The sequence below is a fragment of the Etheostoma cragini genome, chromosome 23 (assembly GCF_013103735.1).
Source record: "Etheostoma cragini isolate CJK2018 chromosome 23, CSU_Ecrag_1.0, whole genome shotgun sequence".
Lineage (NCBI taxonomy): Eukaryota > Metazoa > Chordata > Actinopteri > Perciformes > Percidae > Etheostoma > Etheostoma cragini.
The window spans coordinates 3,086,814-3,104,033 of record NC_048429.1 but is presented as its reverse complement, the minus strand read 5'-3'; the positions used below and the strand labels follow the sequence as shown (position 1 = coordinate 3,104,033).

Sequence of the window (17,220 nt, the reverse complement as noted above, 5' to 3'; positions counted from 1 at the left end):
TATTGTTATACAACGGCATGAGCAAAACCTAGAACTTATTTTCACTGCAGTCTTTCAAACTGTTTTGCTCTTATGATGTAGAGGCTTTTGACAGCTCCAAAATTACATTTCACACAACACATGACATGGAAATAAAAATGGAAAGTACACACACATGCACAAGATAAACAAAACAGGGACCCACTCAGAAAAGCAGTCGCATAGCGGTCTGAATTCTACTCGGGATCTTTTCATTTAATGATCAATAAAACAAAAAATGGTCTTCCATCCGAATCACATAACAAAGACATTTCTCTTTAGGGAGACCCTTAAACTTCTCTTTTTTTACTGTCTAGCTAGTTGTAATGTACTGTAACTAACTGTGCGCACAAAGATCTTTAATTTGGTTAATTCTGCTTTGCACTGAAGTAAAACGATTTCCTGATGCACATTTTTACTCTTTCTTTCTCTGGAAAAACATGTTTCTTACCCCCAAACTAAGGTGCAGAGAAAGTATCGTATCATATTGGTATTGTATTAGCATCGATTCTGAAATTGACCAAATGTTGTGTTTTCTGTGTCATTGTGTGTGCATGTAGGTGGACGGTGAGCCGTGTCGACTGGCTCCCTCCACTCTTCGAATCTCCCTTCGAAATCAAGCCAACATGGTCCAGAAGAGTAAGAGACGCACATCTGTGCCCCTGCTCAATGAGTGAGTCTCACACACACACACACACACACACACACACACACACACACACAGACACACACAACATTTTAACAATTTATTTAAGTCCAGTCGAAGATGCAGTTAAATACATACACACATACATACCTACAATAGCAGACAGAGCACAGTACTTAGCTAGCTGTTTAGCACTCTTTCTGGGCATCCCAAGCATCCCAAGCCCTCTTACAACCAGCCTGTGTGTGTGTATGTGTCCTAAGCTGCCAAATATGAAAACAAATAGTCTATAGCCTCGCTCTGAGATGGTGTTTAGGAGTGGTTTGGTTTTTAATGACCTTGGTCAAAAAAAGCTTCCTCCATGCTAGAATCAAAGGTACATACATGCAACTTCCAAAACAAACATCTCACTGGACTCCAGATTAATCACAGCAACATCTGGTGCACACACACACACACACACACACACACAGAGAAGAACTAGTCATGCATCGTTTTAAAAGCCCTGGTTGCATGGAGTGAGTCATACAATCTGTTTAGTGGGAGCTGACATTAACTCCTCTCCTTTCAGCTCGCCAAACCACAATCAGAGGAGGGAAATGAACAGTATGTTCAATTTAATCTAAACAAAAGTACCAGGAAGATATCCAGTCACACTTTGACATGGTATACTGTGTGGTTTGTCAGCTTAGAAGACGAATAAAAGGAGACGTTTATTGATTATTATCAGGGGGGAAGCAGCAGCAGTGGTGGAAGAAGTCCTCAGATCCTTTAGTTAAGTAAAAATAGAACTGCCACATTCAAAATGTACTCCATCAAAGTCCATAAATTTAAAAGGAGTATCAGAAAATGTAACTTAAATTATCAAAAGTACTCATTATGCTTGTATGTAAGTGTTATATTATTATAGAATAATATGTATAGTTACTTTTTATATAAAAAGACATGATATAATGCAGTACAACTGCTAATCTGCCCTCTCAAATAAATGTAGTGTAGTAAAAAGTACAGTATTTCCCTCTGAAATGTAGTGGAATCAAAGTATTATGTAACATAACATGAAAACAGTACAAAGAACAGTATGTCAAGAACATGCTTGCACAAGAAAACGTACAGGTATGTCACAATTGTACTTAAATGTACTTTTCACTGCTGTATAAAAACAATGGGCTCATTCACCAATATCTTCCTACGTTTTTTTCTTAAATTTGTTCTTAAGAAAGTTTCTAAGAGAAGTCTACATCTGATTCATGACGTGTGCTTAGAGAGCCGAATTGTTCTTAAGAGTATTTTTAGAAAGATGAATCCCAATGGAAAACTGAAAGCTCATGCCTGTTGCTTCTATCTAGCATAGGTAAACACCTTGTTTATGCCCATTAAAGGGCATCACTGTGTGCACACTTGACATGTCGAAAAGACGTGGACAGGACAGTGTGGACGCCTCGACTCCAAAAGAAAGAAAAGGTTTAGTAATTCTGAAATGGAGGTACTTCTGCAAGAAGTTAGCGAAATGCAAACAATACATTAGTAGCGTCAGCAGTGGATAAGCAGCAAATAATCGATTGAGGGAATGCAGTTCCTCATGCAGTGAACGCTATATCCAGAGAAGGGTGCAGAACTCATTTAGAGTATATCGAGCATACAGTACACATAGAGTATATAGGCCTAGCACAATTCATACACAATGGCAATTCAAAGTGCGTTACAAATGAGTACTTACGTGTAGTGTGTATTTATGAAAACAAACAAACATATAATTATGAATAAAATAATCAGTTACAAAATGATAATGGAGAGAAATATAAAATTTTACATTACAACGGACAAAAACGGTACAACTACTAGTAAAACTAGTTGTTTTGCACAAACATCTCAGCTCTAAGTTGTGCGTAAGAGTGTTCTTGAGTGCACAAGTGTGCGTAAATTCTTTTCTTAGCCAAAGAACAAATCCCAAATAAGAGTTGAAAGGCAGAATTTTCAGGAAAACTGCGTTAGTGGGGTTCAAGAACAAATTTGTTCTCCAGAACGTTTGGTGAATAGGGCCCATTGCTTATATCTGGCAACTAACACTCCACCACTCCCTGTCGCACTAACACTTCTCCATGTACATCTCTTTGTTTAAATCTGTGGGTCTATTTTCTTGTAAAAGTCGAGCAGCTATAGTACACAGTAAATATTAATAACTATCTGTAGCTGTAGTAACTAGTGTCTTTGCTTGATGCACTGCTATGCTACAGTATGCCGTGCTATCGATGTTTGGCTACTTACCTCTGTGCTTTTCTCCGTCTGTCCCTCCTCCGGTTTCTCCTCTTCTTTTTGTCAACACACGTCTGAAATTTTGGAATATTTATTATTTCTATTTGTTTATCTTCTCTCTTTTCCTTCCTTTGTTTCCTTCCTCTTTATATCATATTTACTCCTCTACTTCTGTTTTATCTCCTCATTCCCTTCTTTCCCTGTCTCCTCCTGCCCTGCCCTCTCTTTCATTTTCTCTCCTCTCCTGTCTCCTCTCCCATCTTCTCCTCTCGTTTTCTTGTCTCTTTCCACCCTTTTTTCTTTTCCCCTTTTTCACCACACATTTCTTCTCTCCTTGTTATATTTTCACTTTTTTCATTGTCTCCTTCTCCAACTTCCCCTCCTCCTTCTCATCTCTTTCATTATCCTTTCTCCTTCTTTCCTTTGCTTCTCCTCTTCCTCCCCTCCCCCTTCCCTTCTCTCTTATTTCTTCTCCTCACTTTCTCTTCTTCTTTCTTCCTTTCCACTATATGTTCCTCCTCTCGTGTGTGTGTGTGTGTGTGTGTGTGTGTGTGTGTGTGTGTGTGTGTGTGTGTGTGTGTGTGTGTGTGTGTGTGGCCATAGTATTCAGAAGGTGTGTGCAGCTGATCTGCGCCGCCTCTCTGCTCCTCCCGACTCCTTCTCTGTGTAAGTACCTGAGCCCTTTGTCACTGTATGTAACTGTGTGTTTGTGAATGAGTGAGTACGTGAATTAATGAATGAGTCGCCGCTGCTGTTGCTGCTACTGATGTTGCTGTTGTCACCGTTTGTCTGTTTGGGCTCAACCAGTACTTCATTAATGATACTGAAACCAGTCATTTTTTTTAACCACTGATACAATGCTGTTTGGTTAATAACATGAACACTTGAAACCGTCTTTTACATTGATTGAATTTCTTGTTTTATACTAACTTTGTTTCCCAAAGTCCCATTTAGCATCATTTTATTGACTGTATCTGCCGTGACATTTGCTTATCCTCGGCCTTATCTAGCACATTTTACATATATTTATACACATGCATTTTTTCATCTTAAATGTCTATCATTTGCATTTCCCTTTTTTCCCCCTGATTCTAGGAAAACCTTCACTACATGAATTACTTGTGTATGTGACAAATACACCCTTGAATCCTCACATTTAGGGATGCAGTAATCATTTAATTAATCAATTAGGTGATCAAGTATTTAGTTTGATTAATCAGTTAGTCTATAAAATGTCAAAATAATGACAGAAGGTTTAAAAAAAAAGATCATCAAATGTTCCCAGAGCCCAAGGTGACTTTTGTTTTTAAATGTATTGTTTTGTCCGACCAACAGTCCAAAACCCAAAGGATATTTAATTAATAACAATATAAAACAGAGAAAAGCAGCATTTCGTCACAACTGAGATGATGGAACCAGTACAAAAATGACTTGAACAATCAATCGATTATCAAAATGAATGCAGGTTTAATTTACCAATCAATTAATTGTTTTAGCTCTTTGCCCCTTACAATAAAAGTTTGTATTTGTGATTGTTTTACAGTGTGTTCTGGGGACAGGCAGCTCGCTAGTGAGGACATATTTGCTGTATGTGACAACAAGTTTTGTAGCCTAAAACATGTGTTACATCGCCTGGAGCACCTTTTAATGTATTTTATTTTATTTCATAACTTTTCTTTTTCATCATTTCTCATTTCCCCCTTTAAGCAGACTTTTAGGCAAATGTAGAACATAAAAAATGCCCAAACAAACATTTGTATTTTATAAATTTTGCTATTACATAAACCCTCCTAACTTACTTCACACGTGATAACTACTGAATGGCAGTAAATAATATTTGCAGCTTTAATCTCGACAAACTTTCCAGTGTTGGCTTAAAAAAAATGTATTGGTCGAACCCAAGTTGAGTTGTATTGTGTTCAATGTGAGATTTTGTTACGTGGGGAGAGAGAGAGCGAGAGAGAGAGAGCGAGAGTGTGTGTGTGTGTGTGTGTGTGTGTGTGTGCGTGTGCGTGTGCGTGGCAACATACTGAAGCTTGCCCTCTTCTGAATGTGCTTCTGCCTCTTGATGTTTTTCCCGCTGTAGTCCCTTTACCTTTAACCTCACCCTGAGCTTATTACACCTGCACCACTCCTTGGCTCTCACTTGATGTCCACGCTCTCCCTTACAAAAACTGTTTTCATGATTTTGTGTCAGTGAAGAACAAAAGTGGCGCTAATGTACTTTAAATTGATACCCTTTTTGCTCCTTTGCAGGTAAGATTTTGAGCTTTTGAGGCTGGGTAGATGGGTAACAGCTGCTGTGTGACCAACAGTGTTTTGGTCATTGTAGTTTTGTTTATCACGCACCATGTTTCAGCCGTCAATATTCAACCTCCCTCCTCGCTGAAGGCAAACATTGACTGAAATGTGTTAGCCCAAACACAGAATTCTGGGTTGTGTGAATTCTGGATATCAAAGCCTCGTATGTTTTTACTATTTTTAATACTTTTGCAAAACTTCAGTTATATTTTACACCTTTGAAATTTTGAGCTCAGTTAAAAAACTTTCTTCAAAACACAACGGATGAAGAATTAAATATGTTGCAAAAGCTGCATAGTTTGGTTTGTAATGCGTGTGTCTGTGTGCGTCTGTGCGTATATGTATGAATATGTGTGTATCCTTATTATTGTACGTTTGGACACGTCTGAATTGCGTGTGTGTTTATGTTGTAGTCCTCACGCAGTTCCAGATCGTTTGCGTCTTCGAGTGAATCGGATCAGCCTCCAGGAGTACGACAGGCTGCAGTACGACAAAGAACGACTACGAGACATCTGTAAGCAGTGTGTTTGTGTGTGTGTGTCCGTGCATGCGTGCGTGCGTGCAAGTTCTCTCTGAAATAAAAAAAACCTTTTACGTGGCTATAATGTTTTTATTTAAACATTGGATCGCATGATTGTTAACAATTATTAACATGATTCTATTAATTTAATTTTAGACTTACATTTGTCAAGTGGGCACAAACACAACTCCAAATGAATCAAACAGCTGCTCTGTAACTGCAGGATGTGTAAATAAGAAGAAACTGTTGCCATATCAACCTAACAAGATGATAAAATGCCAATGAGCGCAGGAAAAAATGCAGTTGAACCTACTTTTTCAATGCGTTATGTTCTAAAGTGTGTGTTTGTGCATTGCAGCCATCCCAGTAGGCATTGTGGTGGTGAGGGGGGACTGCGACCTGGAGACATGCAGACTCTACATTGACAGATTACAAGAGGCAAGTTTTCCCCTTTTGTCTTCATCATTAATGCTCATCATTGCTTTGATTTTCTTCTTATTTTCTCTCTCCACTGCTGTTTCTTCCTCACCATCATTATTTCACGATGCTTTCAGCCTTATTTATAGATGGATAAGCAAACCAACACCACTGGGAATGAAGCGCTGCTCTTTAGCTGTGTGTCTCTCGTGGGAAACTTACCGAGCTAACATCTGTGAAAGTTTTGGATGTAATTGCTTTGGCTGTTTGTTAACCTTGAAACCTGTCTGCTGTGCTTGCTAGGACTTACACCAGGCGCCATCTACTGGCCACAGAGTGCACTATCAGGTATATCACTTTTGGGTGTCTTTCTGCAGTGATTGCTGGTTTATTATCCGTTTTGACGGCTTCATAAGGTTTTTGCTACATATTTAAAATAGCATCAATTTTTTGGATAAAATTGGTGTCACGATTTTAAGGATTTTTGACAATTATATGGTAGTTATAAAGAATAAAAATTTAAACTCTGGGGGACACCACACCCTTTTTCACATGGGGAATTTATCTACAAATTGAAGCTAAATACATATAGGTTTTACAATAGGTTTACAGACTGACTGAGTCCTCTTTACCACACTGGAATTAAACACAGTTTTGGACATATAATCAGTAATATTATAATAATTTCCATAGCTTTGGTGGGTCTATTGGCCCTGAGACACCAGTCGGACTGAGTGCCTCACCGAGTTGGCCAAAGAAAGTGCCTTGGAACACATCAAAGCGATGATGTATGCCAACGGCAGCTGATTGGACAAATGCAAAATTCAAATCCATACTGTCATAGCGGCTTGTTCAGAATACAATCTCATATTTTACTAAAATAGTTCACCAAAACGTTGTTCTGAAAAAAAAAATTAAGCGAGAAATAGGCCATGCAGTTGCTAAAGATGTCTTCTTTTCAGATCAACAAAGGTCAGTTTAAAAGATTTTTGTCAGATTTTGAGAGACTCTAGTCATGCTCTTCCCGCTTGTTGTTTCTGGGTTAGCACTCTACCAATCAGATTGGTCATTTGAGTCCGACAGCCAGAAGTGCAGACTGTCCAATTGCCGATGACTGTCAGGGCCTTAACACCAATCTAAACCACACTATACTCTGCCTCATTGTCCTGATTGTCTCTGTTGTGTTATTGATTGTTCAACTGCTCAATAATAAGCACTTAAAAACTCATTTTTTCTCTTTCATATTCTTTCTTTTCCCATGAAAACGCTTCTCCTCCGAGTTTATTGATCATAAACGTGATGATGAAGATCATAAGTGTCTGATGTCTGTCCTCAGGATGAGAGCAGAGGCGTCCCCCGGACCAGTTCAAGCAGTAGACTCTCTCCTAACTGGAGCTTCTTGGATTGTAAGTAAATAAAACACTGACATTTTGAGAAAATTTTACTTTTTTAAACAACTAAATGCAAAAAATAAATAAAATAAACTTAAAGAGACTGAGTCATTTTTATTGTTGCTGTCACTGATGACCCTTAATCAAAATCTTGAATCCCAGAGGACCAGGTGAAGGTCTCGTGCAGTGAACACATTCATTTTCTTTCAGTGCTTTTCACCGTTCCTACAAATTAACTTTCTTCTCTGCTGTATTTTTGTATTAGTCTTTTGTAACTATATTAAGAGAAGAGCTTTACGAATAAAGTTATTATTATAATTGGGACATGCCTTTAGTTTAATTGATTGATCAGTCTCCCCCCCCCCGCGTGCACGTCCGTTAAGACACAACATAACGTTAGCTTACCGGCTGGTAGCATGCAGCTAAAGACCCGGGTTAGCCTGCAGGTGTCCTTCCCCAGACTCCATTGGCACTGCAAATCCTCCCTCTTCCTTGAAGTCACTGTGTGGAAACATTTTGCCTTCCCTGTGACCTATGGAAACAAACAATGAAAGATAAACGTGTGTGCATCAACAGGACTTCATGAGGCATTCAGGTGCACCTTGTTAAACTCATGGTGCATTTAATTTCACCTTGTAAATTCTGAGACCCTCAAATAGATCATGTAAAGTACCCTTCTGCCATACAGTGGCTTTTTTTTTAAATTTTTTAATTAATTTTGGGGGGCATTTTTGGCCTTTATATTTACAGGACAGCTGAAGACATGACAGGGGAGAGAGGGGGGCATGACATGCAGCAAAGGGCCTTAGGTCAGAGTTGAACTTGGGCCTGCTGCGTCGAGGAGTAAACCTTTATATATGGGTGCTCACCCTACCAACTGAGCTATCCAGACGCCCAATTCAGTGGCTTTTATTGCATCTTGGGTGTCACTGCTGGAAACTTCTTTTTTAAATTGAATCAAATCGTGACCTTAAAATCAAAAGTCAAGCTGAATTGTGGATTTGGAGAATCATGGCTCCTGTAAAAGTGATGTTAAATACATTGCTTAGCATATTTTACAAGTGTTTCCCATTGACATGTATTTCTCTGCTCTGCAGCCACATCAGCTTTCCGCTTCTATCGCATCGACAAGGCTCAGGTAAACACTAGCTCATTTGTTTTGGTAACAGTTCAAATGTTTATTGGCTTTACCTGCTCGCATAGAATTACATGTCTCTGTTCTTTATGCATGTGTGTCTGTAGGAGCACCTTCACTTTGTGACAGAGATCTGTCAGGACGAGGTGTATATCTTGGATCACGAGGGACCAATGGGGAGCCAGGGATCGTCCACGGGGATGCCTGATCTGGTGGTGGAGCCTACAACTGGGTACGTGAGCAGATATAGAAGACACATTTCATTTTTTAAACTTCATATAGTCCCATTTAGGGGAGACCTTACCAGGATGGCAGCATGAAGATCAAAAATGTATGGATACTTATACTCACTACGCATGTGCAGTGATTGACAATTATATAAATCAGTGTGATACACTGTAGTGCGATACATGTACTGTCCCATACATTTTTACAAATAATCTGTATGAACAACATGGATTTTGTGTTTTTACACCTTGGGATAATGCTAAAACGATCAGTGAGTCAACCAGGAGAAAAGTAATTGAACATAAACAGTCATATTGTTTCTAATATTGGCTTCTCAGATGTAAAGATTTTTAGCTTTTATAGTTTTACTTAATTGTCCCAAATACTCACAATTGAGACGCCGGACCAGCAAATGTTTTTAATTTTTGGGTATAAAATGAGTAAAAGTATCCATATTCTATATAGAGTGAACAATGAACCAAAAGGAAGTAATCACTACTTCCTTTTTTTTTTATTTTCAGTGTTTCCCTGACATCTGAGGAACAAGGTAGAATACATACACAAACACACACATACACACACACACACACACACACACACACACACACACACACACACACACACACACACACACACACCCCTTTTGTATTTGTGGTTAGAGTGTCAAAGCTCTTTCAGAATTATGACATTTCACTATTTCCTCATTGATAAGTTTCACTTTTATACAGAAAGATGCTGGATTGCTTTCATTTTTAGCTTCCTATCAACCATTTCTGTGTATGTTTGTCTATAAGAAATGATGCACGTCAAAGGATATCTGTCAAAGGAAATTGTTTCAGCTTGAAGAAGAAGTGTGTTTCTTAAATCGTAACATCCCTTGAGGGCTTTGCAGATGTTTAATAAAAAAACAAAAACCTGGGTGATAATCTCTTTAAACACCATGTTCAGGCTCATGATGATTATAACAATAATGATCTCTCAAGACCTGTTCTGGGAAAGTTGGAGGATATTTCCTGTGGCCTGGTGGCCTGGTCTCGTGTCAGTAAGAAGTCATCGTAATTCCTGTGAGTCACCACAGTTTAATAAACCTGCTATTCCTCATCCTCACATGACCCAACATGTTTATGTTTGTCTACATTGTGGTTTGACTCCACTTTAAACCGCCACACTGAAAATAAACAGCTCAGTCCACACTCACAAATTGATCTGATGACTCTTGACAATATCCTTTTATGTTCTCTTGTTCTGCTTATGTGTAAATAATGTCATACATTTCATGTTCAGTCAGAAAAATGTCTTTGTCATGTTTGTTACATTATCTTTGTTCTTTAAATTGGTCTACAGTTCGGTTCCAGAAAGCAGTGAAAAGGTTACACATACATACAGAAATTATGCATAAAAATACAAAAATGACTCAGCATCTTTGAAAACTTTGGAAACCACAGAGTCACTGGTGCTGTGGCTTTGCACATGATTACACTATCATGTACTATGTACCCTCTAGCTTCCTAACTCTAGCTAATATAATCTTGGTCTATAAATGTTTGTAACACACATACACTACAGGTCAACTTAAGCCAAAGCTGAGACAGGTTTTTGAGGAGTTACTTTGAGGTCATTTTTGACATTAAGGGCTAGATGTACGTAGATTTGCGAATGTAGCGTTATCAGCGCCATGGCCAAACCGTAGAAAGCGCACACTGTGATACATCAGTGTACATTGTATTTACCAAACCCCCAGTTCATCTGTTAATTAGCGCCTTTTTAGGCCCATTATACTGTCAATTGCGCACATTTAAAAGCGCATTTGAATGGGCTTCATCAAAGAAATCCTGCTTGATGCGTGTTATTTCGGCATTGTGGTGGGGAAATGTATGTGTGCTGTAGCAAAGTGTTAAGTACTTGTGCTGTAATACAGCTGAGTGTAGACTGCAATATTCCCACTGCTGATGCTATGACTGTTTGAAATGATCCTGATGCCAATATTATATGTTTTTATGTAATGCAACGAGGAGTTTAACAACTGCTGGAATGGAATGTGAACACTGAGTCGGAGATTCTAGTAACTGTAATATTGCATGGCTGCTTAATCTGTAACACTTAATGATTGAACTGAAAAAGTGTGACAGGCACTCTGCCCTTGTATCTCAGTGTGGCATGTTTGTACATACCTCCCCATGCTATTATGCGCACGTTACGAAACAAATATGGCTGAAGTTGGCGCAAAAGCATTAGTACATCTGGCCCTAAGTATTTTAAGCTTTGCTATTGAGAGGCCTTTGATGCTCTGGATAATTAAAATATTCTTCTACAATAAAATTAGCTTGACACTCACCTGACAGTGTAGAAAAGGCCCCAAACTTATATTAGTGTTGCTGTTATTTAGTACAGTTGACCATATTGTGCTTTATGTTTCACGTTTCCTCCCGTTTATTCAGTGCTTGTAACAGGGTAGCAAAAGCACGTGCTGGTTTGTATATTATAGCTGATGTCACACAGTTAATAAGCAGTATGATAGAGTCAGTCAGTCCGTTGGATTGTAGTTGTGAGCAACACCTTTCTTCAGAGTGAGCGTAAATGAGAAGAAAACCACACTCAGAATTACCCTCCCACTCAATCTCACTCACACAAGAAAAACAAAGAAATAAACAGAATAAGAACTATCTCTCAGCTCTTCATTTCATACTCTCGAATAATTGGCCTGGCTGACACACCTGAGTGAACCTGGTGATAAACCCGGAACTAGCACCTAGACCGACCGTTGACCCATTATCTTCACTTCAGACAGGCAGACGGTGGATTTGTAGTAAAGTGAAACTGAGAGTTCAAAGAGTCCCTTTTTCTTCTTCTTTTTTTTTTGTTTCCTCCTTTTGTTGTTGCAACAGTGCATTCCTTTGAATACGTGTATTATATGGGTGTATATATACACACATGCAAACGCAGTTAACATCTGAAGCAAAGATTTGGTTGAATAAAAAAATCCCTGAACTTTATTCACATTTGGTCATCATTGTTGCAACTCGGAGGCAGATATATTTAGAAAATGAGGAAGCTCTTTACAGACAAAGTGATGTACCCATGGAAACTTAGAATAGTCCGCAGTAATCAGTCAACCACAGATTCGTTGTTGTTCTGCAGTGTCGATCTCACAGGATGATTTCTTTGTGTTTACAGCCCTGCTGAAAGCCGCCAGTACAGGAGATCTTTCTATGGTAAAGTACAATCACACACAGACGGTCAAGGAATGTGCAATTCAAACCAGTTTTACCTGATAGTGTTTTCTGCATCCTCTGCACATCCTAACACTGGTTTAACCAATTAATAATTCAGCATAAAACCAATTCTTAAAATGTTGTTATAAATGAAGTGTTTCCCAAAGCAACTCTTAAGAGCCAGTGCATTCTGTAGTGCTGAAGAGAAAGCTGAATATACTTTTAAGTTAGATAGTGTATTAAATGTCTGTAAACCATGCCATATATAAAAAATACATAAATCACAAAATGATGTAAATAACACAAAGACACGTTTTATAACATGTTTCCACCAACACACCCCAAAGCTACAAATGAGGACTCAGCATTTTCTTTACTTTTTAAAACCCCTAATTGGCATCTTTTTTCTGTTTGTGTCGATGTCTCTAGCTGTCGGAATGTGTGCGTCGAGGCGTCAGCTTGTTGGTTAGAGACTCTGCGGGTTGTTCAGCGTTACATATAGCTGCCCAGGAGGGACACACAGACCTGGTCAGCTTCATACTGCAACAGGGTGAGACTGTGCATGACGTGCACATAGGTAAATGGTGTGAAATTATCTTAAAGGTGCTTTATGTAGCATTTTTTCCTTCCCTCTGGTAGACAATCTATGATCTACCTCCTGGGCCACAGTGCCCCTTTTAAGTTGTTTTAAGTTTAACAATGTTATAGGAGTCCATACTTAATTGGGATGTGATTGTGTATTTTCTTAAATAATTCATTGTGTCTTCTACCAAGCTGCTAATGTTTCTCTTGTTTCTACCTCTTCAGGCTCTAAGGTGCTTCTGGATTTGACTGACAGAGAGAAGTATGTTGACTTCTTTTAAATCAGTTTTTACCAAATGTAGTCAATTTATCCTCCGTCACCTTCCTCCACAGCGCTAGGGAGGAAGGTCTGGCAATGTGAGACTTTACTAAATGATTCTCTGTGTAGTTAGGTATATTATAAGAATATTGTGAGAAAACCTCTTTTATCTACTGTTGTTTTTTTGAATCCAATTTGCTTGTTTTACGTTGGTGTGATCAGTGTGCCTGTAATCTTTACCTTCAGATTTCAACCAGACTTTTCAGGCAAGGCGATATTATGACATTTTGCACGTTCTCTCAGCTTATCTGATCTCTGTGATTGTGTGTGTGTGTGTGTGTGTGTGTGTCTGTGTGTGTGTGCGTGTGCGCGTGTGTAGAGGGGAAACTGCCTTGCACAAAGCAGCCTCAGAGAAGCAGCATGCTGTGTGTCGACTCTTGGTGGGGGCCGGGGCGTCGCTCGAAAAGACAAACTTCCAAGTAAAGACACACTGACACATTACACTACAACCATGCACACACACTGTAGAGAAACACACAGTGTAGACACATTGTAAGAAAACACACACTTTAGACACACACACATTTCCCGTAAATAGAGTTGAGTCATATCAAGAGGACCAGCATGACTGCCAGAGTGTGTCTCTCTGTCTCCAGTGCAGTAGATGTTCTCACTTGATCTCTAGGCAGGACCTTTTCAGCTTTAAGCTTTTTTTTAGCTTTCAGTCTTTGATCGTTTGTTTTGTTCTGGGTTCGTCGGTTTTCCAAATCCCTCGTGTCACTCTGCTAATACACTGGAAGAAATGGGAAAGCAGTAATCACAGTGTGGACAAAATAAATATATCCAAACAAACATCATATTTTGAGGTATTTTTGTCTTTGTTTTGAAGAACAGAGGTCATTTCTGTCTGTCAGTTTTCTGTTCTCTTTTTTTGTTTTATTGTCACATTGGCAAACCACCAGTCAGCCTGTAGACCAAGAACTTTGTCGTACAGGCAGCTATATTCAGTCTACGCCTCCCTGAATTGGAGACTACCTTCATTTTATTCCAAGTCAACACCACCTGAAGCTGCTACCTTTCATACGATACACTGGACACACAAACTATGTCTTTGGAGATAATGATTTATGCTTCCAATAACTTACACATATCTTATACATTGACTGCAAAATCTAATGCACTATAATACAACAACAACAAGTGTCCTTGTCTTTGGGAGGGTTGTAATAATATTCAGTCATTTTTTTAGGAAATAGTTTGTGGTTATGTAGTGGAATACATTACATTGAAATGTGTTACACAACATTATATAAAACAAGCAATTTAAACATGTCAGCTTGATGGATTCTTTTGGAAAGTAATTGTTAGTTCCAGCCCTACACTCCTTTTGATTTTGATTTTAGTGAGTATGTTTGTGTCGACCAGGGGAAGACACCAGCGGACCAGGTGGAGGGAGACTCGGAGCTCGCCACCTTCCTGAACGCCCAACAACACACATCTTCTCTTGCCGCTAACGAAGACTTGGAGACGGCTGTCTGAGGCGCACACACTCTCACACACACTCACTCGGTCTCTCTGGACTCTGCACACACTCGGTAGTGGAGACAAACCTGGGAGAGGAAAGTGTCGAGTCCGGCTGGTCTCCGCAGACGGCGAGATGCACGAGACAGACCAGAGGAGTGAACTGGTTCCGCTCACAGCAGCACTGCAGTGGAGATTTTATTGGTCAACTATTTATTTGTATTTATTTATTCATATTCTATTTATTGGTTGTGCTGATTGATTGGTTGGTTGACTGAGTGATTGATCGTAGGACTACTTAGTGTTCAGGATGCGAGTGCACAAGCCGTCGTGAGTTCACGTGTCGTTTTGGAGATCTGAACTCATAAAAACTTGTTTATTTTGGTCACAATTCATATTTTAGGAATGGATTCACTCAGTAAGACTGGAAAAACAGGTGTTGTTCAAACATTTAAAAGCAGTTAAAAAAAGATTTCTGTTGAGAATAATCAAAATATCTTAAGTTTTCTACATGTTTACCCCCAGAAACCTGTGTGCCAAAGACATTACACAGACGTAGTGTTGTATGTTTTGTTCCCACAATCTATTACAGTGGTTTGTTTTCACGTGAATCTCTGCTTTCATACCAAATTATAGTATATAATGTAAATGTTTCCATCATGCCGTTTCATTCAGCGTCCACATTACTGGGTCCACGGGGGGCTTTGATAACCTTGTAAATCAAAAATCTCTTATTTTAACTGTCTCACATTAGTATGGAAGAAAGGAAAAAAGGAATGTATTTTTATAGCACTTTCTAAAACCCGAGCTGGAAATTGCTAAATGGAAAGTGGTCAAACGTTTTCAGATAGTAAACAAATGAGATGAATGTGTAATGAATTATAAAGATCCCAGGCTGCACAGAAAGGGCTGTTAAAGGCCTTTTTAAAAGCTGACCTGATACTGCGGAGGTTGTAACTCCACTAAGAGCCAACCGGAGGGGTCCAAACAATACATTTCAAGGGTCACAAAATAATTAAAGAAAATATATACTTCTGTCACACAAAATAAGGATTATTTTTATTTAGTTTTTTCTTTCTAGAATACTTGATACTTTGACTTTTTCAGGCATCTAAAGACTTTTCTAATTAAACAATCTCAGAAGGAAAAAAGATCTCTTTGCTCAAACTGTTCCCAATTTCTATTGATTTGTTTTAAGGTGTCAGAAGCTGAAAGAAGGTTGGGAATCGCTGAGTCATTCCACAGTGTTGAAGCTTAAACAACAATTCCCCCATTTGCCTTTAACCTTGATCACAGAACGTCTTGAGAGATATGGTTTCAGAAAAGAAATCTGAAATGTACAACTAAGCCAGTATCAGCCCAGTTTAGAGAGAAAAACAAACACATTGTAACTACAATGCAGCCAGTTGGTTATGGAGGACAGATTAACAGATTAAACTCTGTTAAAAAAAATAAAATAAAAAGGCGTTTTAAAGCGTAACCTAACCTGTGGATGTTCAAGTGTCAGGCTTTCCTGCTGCCGTCATGCAAACAAATATTTGTAACTTTTCACAGTGTGAATCTCGTACTCCTGACCCGACAAGGCTTTTCACATGCCCTCTCTCTCTGTCTGTGTGTGTGTGTGTGTGTGTGTGTGTGTGTGTGTGTGTGTGTGTGTGTGTGTGTGTGTGTGTGTGTGTGTGTGTGTGTGTGTGTGTGTGTGTGTGTGTGTGTGTGTGTTAATATTTTTCACTCCATATCAAACCTGAAAAGAGAAGTCCGTACAACTGCAACAGAAACAGTCTTCATACTGCTCTCTGTGCAGCATGTACATATACTGTGTTATAATAGTGTGTGTGAGTTTTTTCATGCGTATATCAAGTGTTTGTGTGTGTTTGCAGCATTTATCCAAGAAAAGAAAATCTGAGCCATATTTGATGCAATATGAATAGATAACGTCTCTTTGCATTTCTATATTCATCGTTTACATTACATTAATGTTTTTAACATCGTCGACCATTTAGCACCGAGGAGTATTGAATGTGCAGTTTTACTTCAGTGCTGGTTGGGTATATGATTGTCTTGTTGTTTTATTTTTATTTTGTGTGCATGTATGTCAATGGATTCAACTTTTAAACAACCCTGTGAGGTCTCTCTTGATATGACCTGTTGTAAACTAAATTGACATGTAAAATAGGAACCGTGTGTTTCAGTGTCCCCAGTATATTGTCCCCAGTATGTCTGGGGACACTGAAACATTTTAAAGACACATGTAGGCATTGTCGAAGTCTAAAGCCTTTTTAACTGCAGTGAACGCTAACTTTATGAACAACATGCTGGAAATTTAGTTGGAAATCCCGTTTTTAGCTACTAATACTACGTATTACTCAGACGTTTTTACAAGTCATGTATTACGTTTTGTGGGAGGTCCACTTACTAGATGTCTTCCAAAGCTTCCAGCGACAATTTTTGGTATCTAGTAAAAGTAAAGGATAGTTCCCATCTTTAGAAATGGGGTTGCATGAGGTACTTACCCTTATCAAACCTTTTTGAAAAAGTTAGTAATTATAAATAAACTTCAAAAATGTCTCTATTTCTTTAATTTACAAATTTTTCTTGTAATCAGTTACAGTTATACGCTCTAAAATAGAAATCTGGCAAACACATTCTTTTCTGATCCAAAGTAAAGTTTTAATAGATACTTTTCGGCCAATCAGAAGCCAGTTTATTTCCTATGGCTGTGGTATGTGGTTTA

General features: G+C 38.7%; 1 protein-coding gene across 10 annotated transcripts in view; it reads left to right on the top strand.

The window, feature by feature from the left end:
- The window catches only part of dgki (diacylglycerol kinase, iota), an 89,654-nt gene that overhangs the window by 52,519 nt on the left and 19,915 nt on the right, over positions 1 to 17,220 (top strand). For 4 of the 10 annotated variants that reach the window (XM_034863863.1, XM_034863862.1, XM_034863861.1 and 1 more), the window contains exons 21-34: positions 579 to 691; positions 3,524 to 3,586; positions 5,635 to 5,735; positions 6,100 to 6,179; positions 6,462 to 6,506; positions 7,495 to 7,564; positions 8,647 to 8,687; positions 8,792 to 8,916; positions 9,434 to 9,459; positions 12,087 to 12,124; positions 12,554 to 12,674; positions 12,932 to 12,968; positions 13,345 to 13,444; positions 14,391 to 15,804. In XM_034863863.1, coding sequence (XP_034719754.1) covers positions 579 to 691; positions 3,524 to 3,586; positions 5,635 to 5,735; positions 6,100 to 6,179; positions 6,462 to 6,506; positions 7,495 to 7,564; positions 8,647 to 8,687; positions 8,792 to 8,916; positions 9,434 to 9,459; positions 12,087 to 12,124; positions 12,554 to 12,674; positions 12,932 to 12,968; positions 13,345 to 13,444; positions 14,391 to 14,504 — 1,074 coding nt within the window. In that variant the 3' untranslated portion in view covers positions 14,505 to 15,804. Of the gene's footprint in view, positions 1 to 578; positions 692 to 3,523; positions 3,587 to 5,634; positions 5,736 to 6,099; positions 6,180 to 6,461; positions 6,507 to 7,494; positions 7,565 to 8,646; positions 8,688 to 8,791; positions 8,917 to 9,433; positions 9,460 to 12,086; positions 12,125 to 12,553; positions 12,675 to 12,931; positions 12,969 to 13,344; positions 13,445 to 14,390; positions 15,805 to 17,220 lie in introns of those variants that run through there. The other 6 variants (XM_034863866.1, XM_034863865.1, XM_034863860.1 and 3 more) reach the window with 5 other exon arrangements.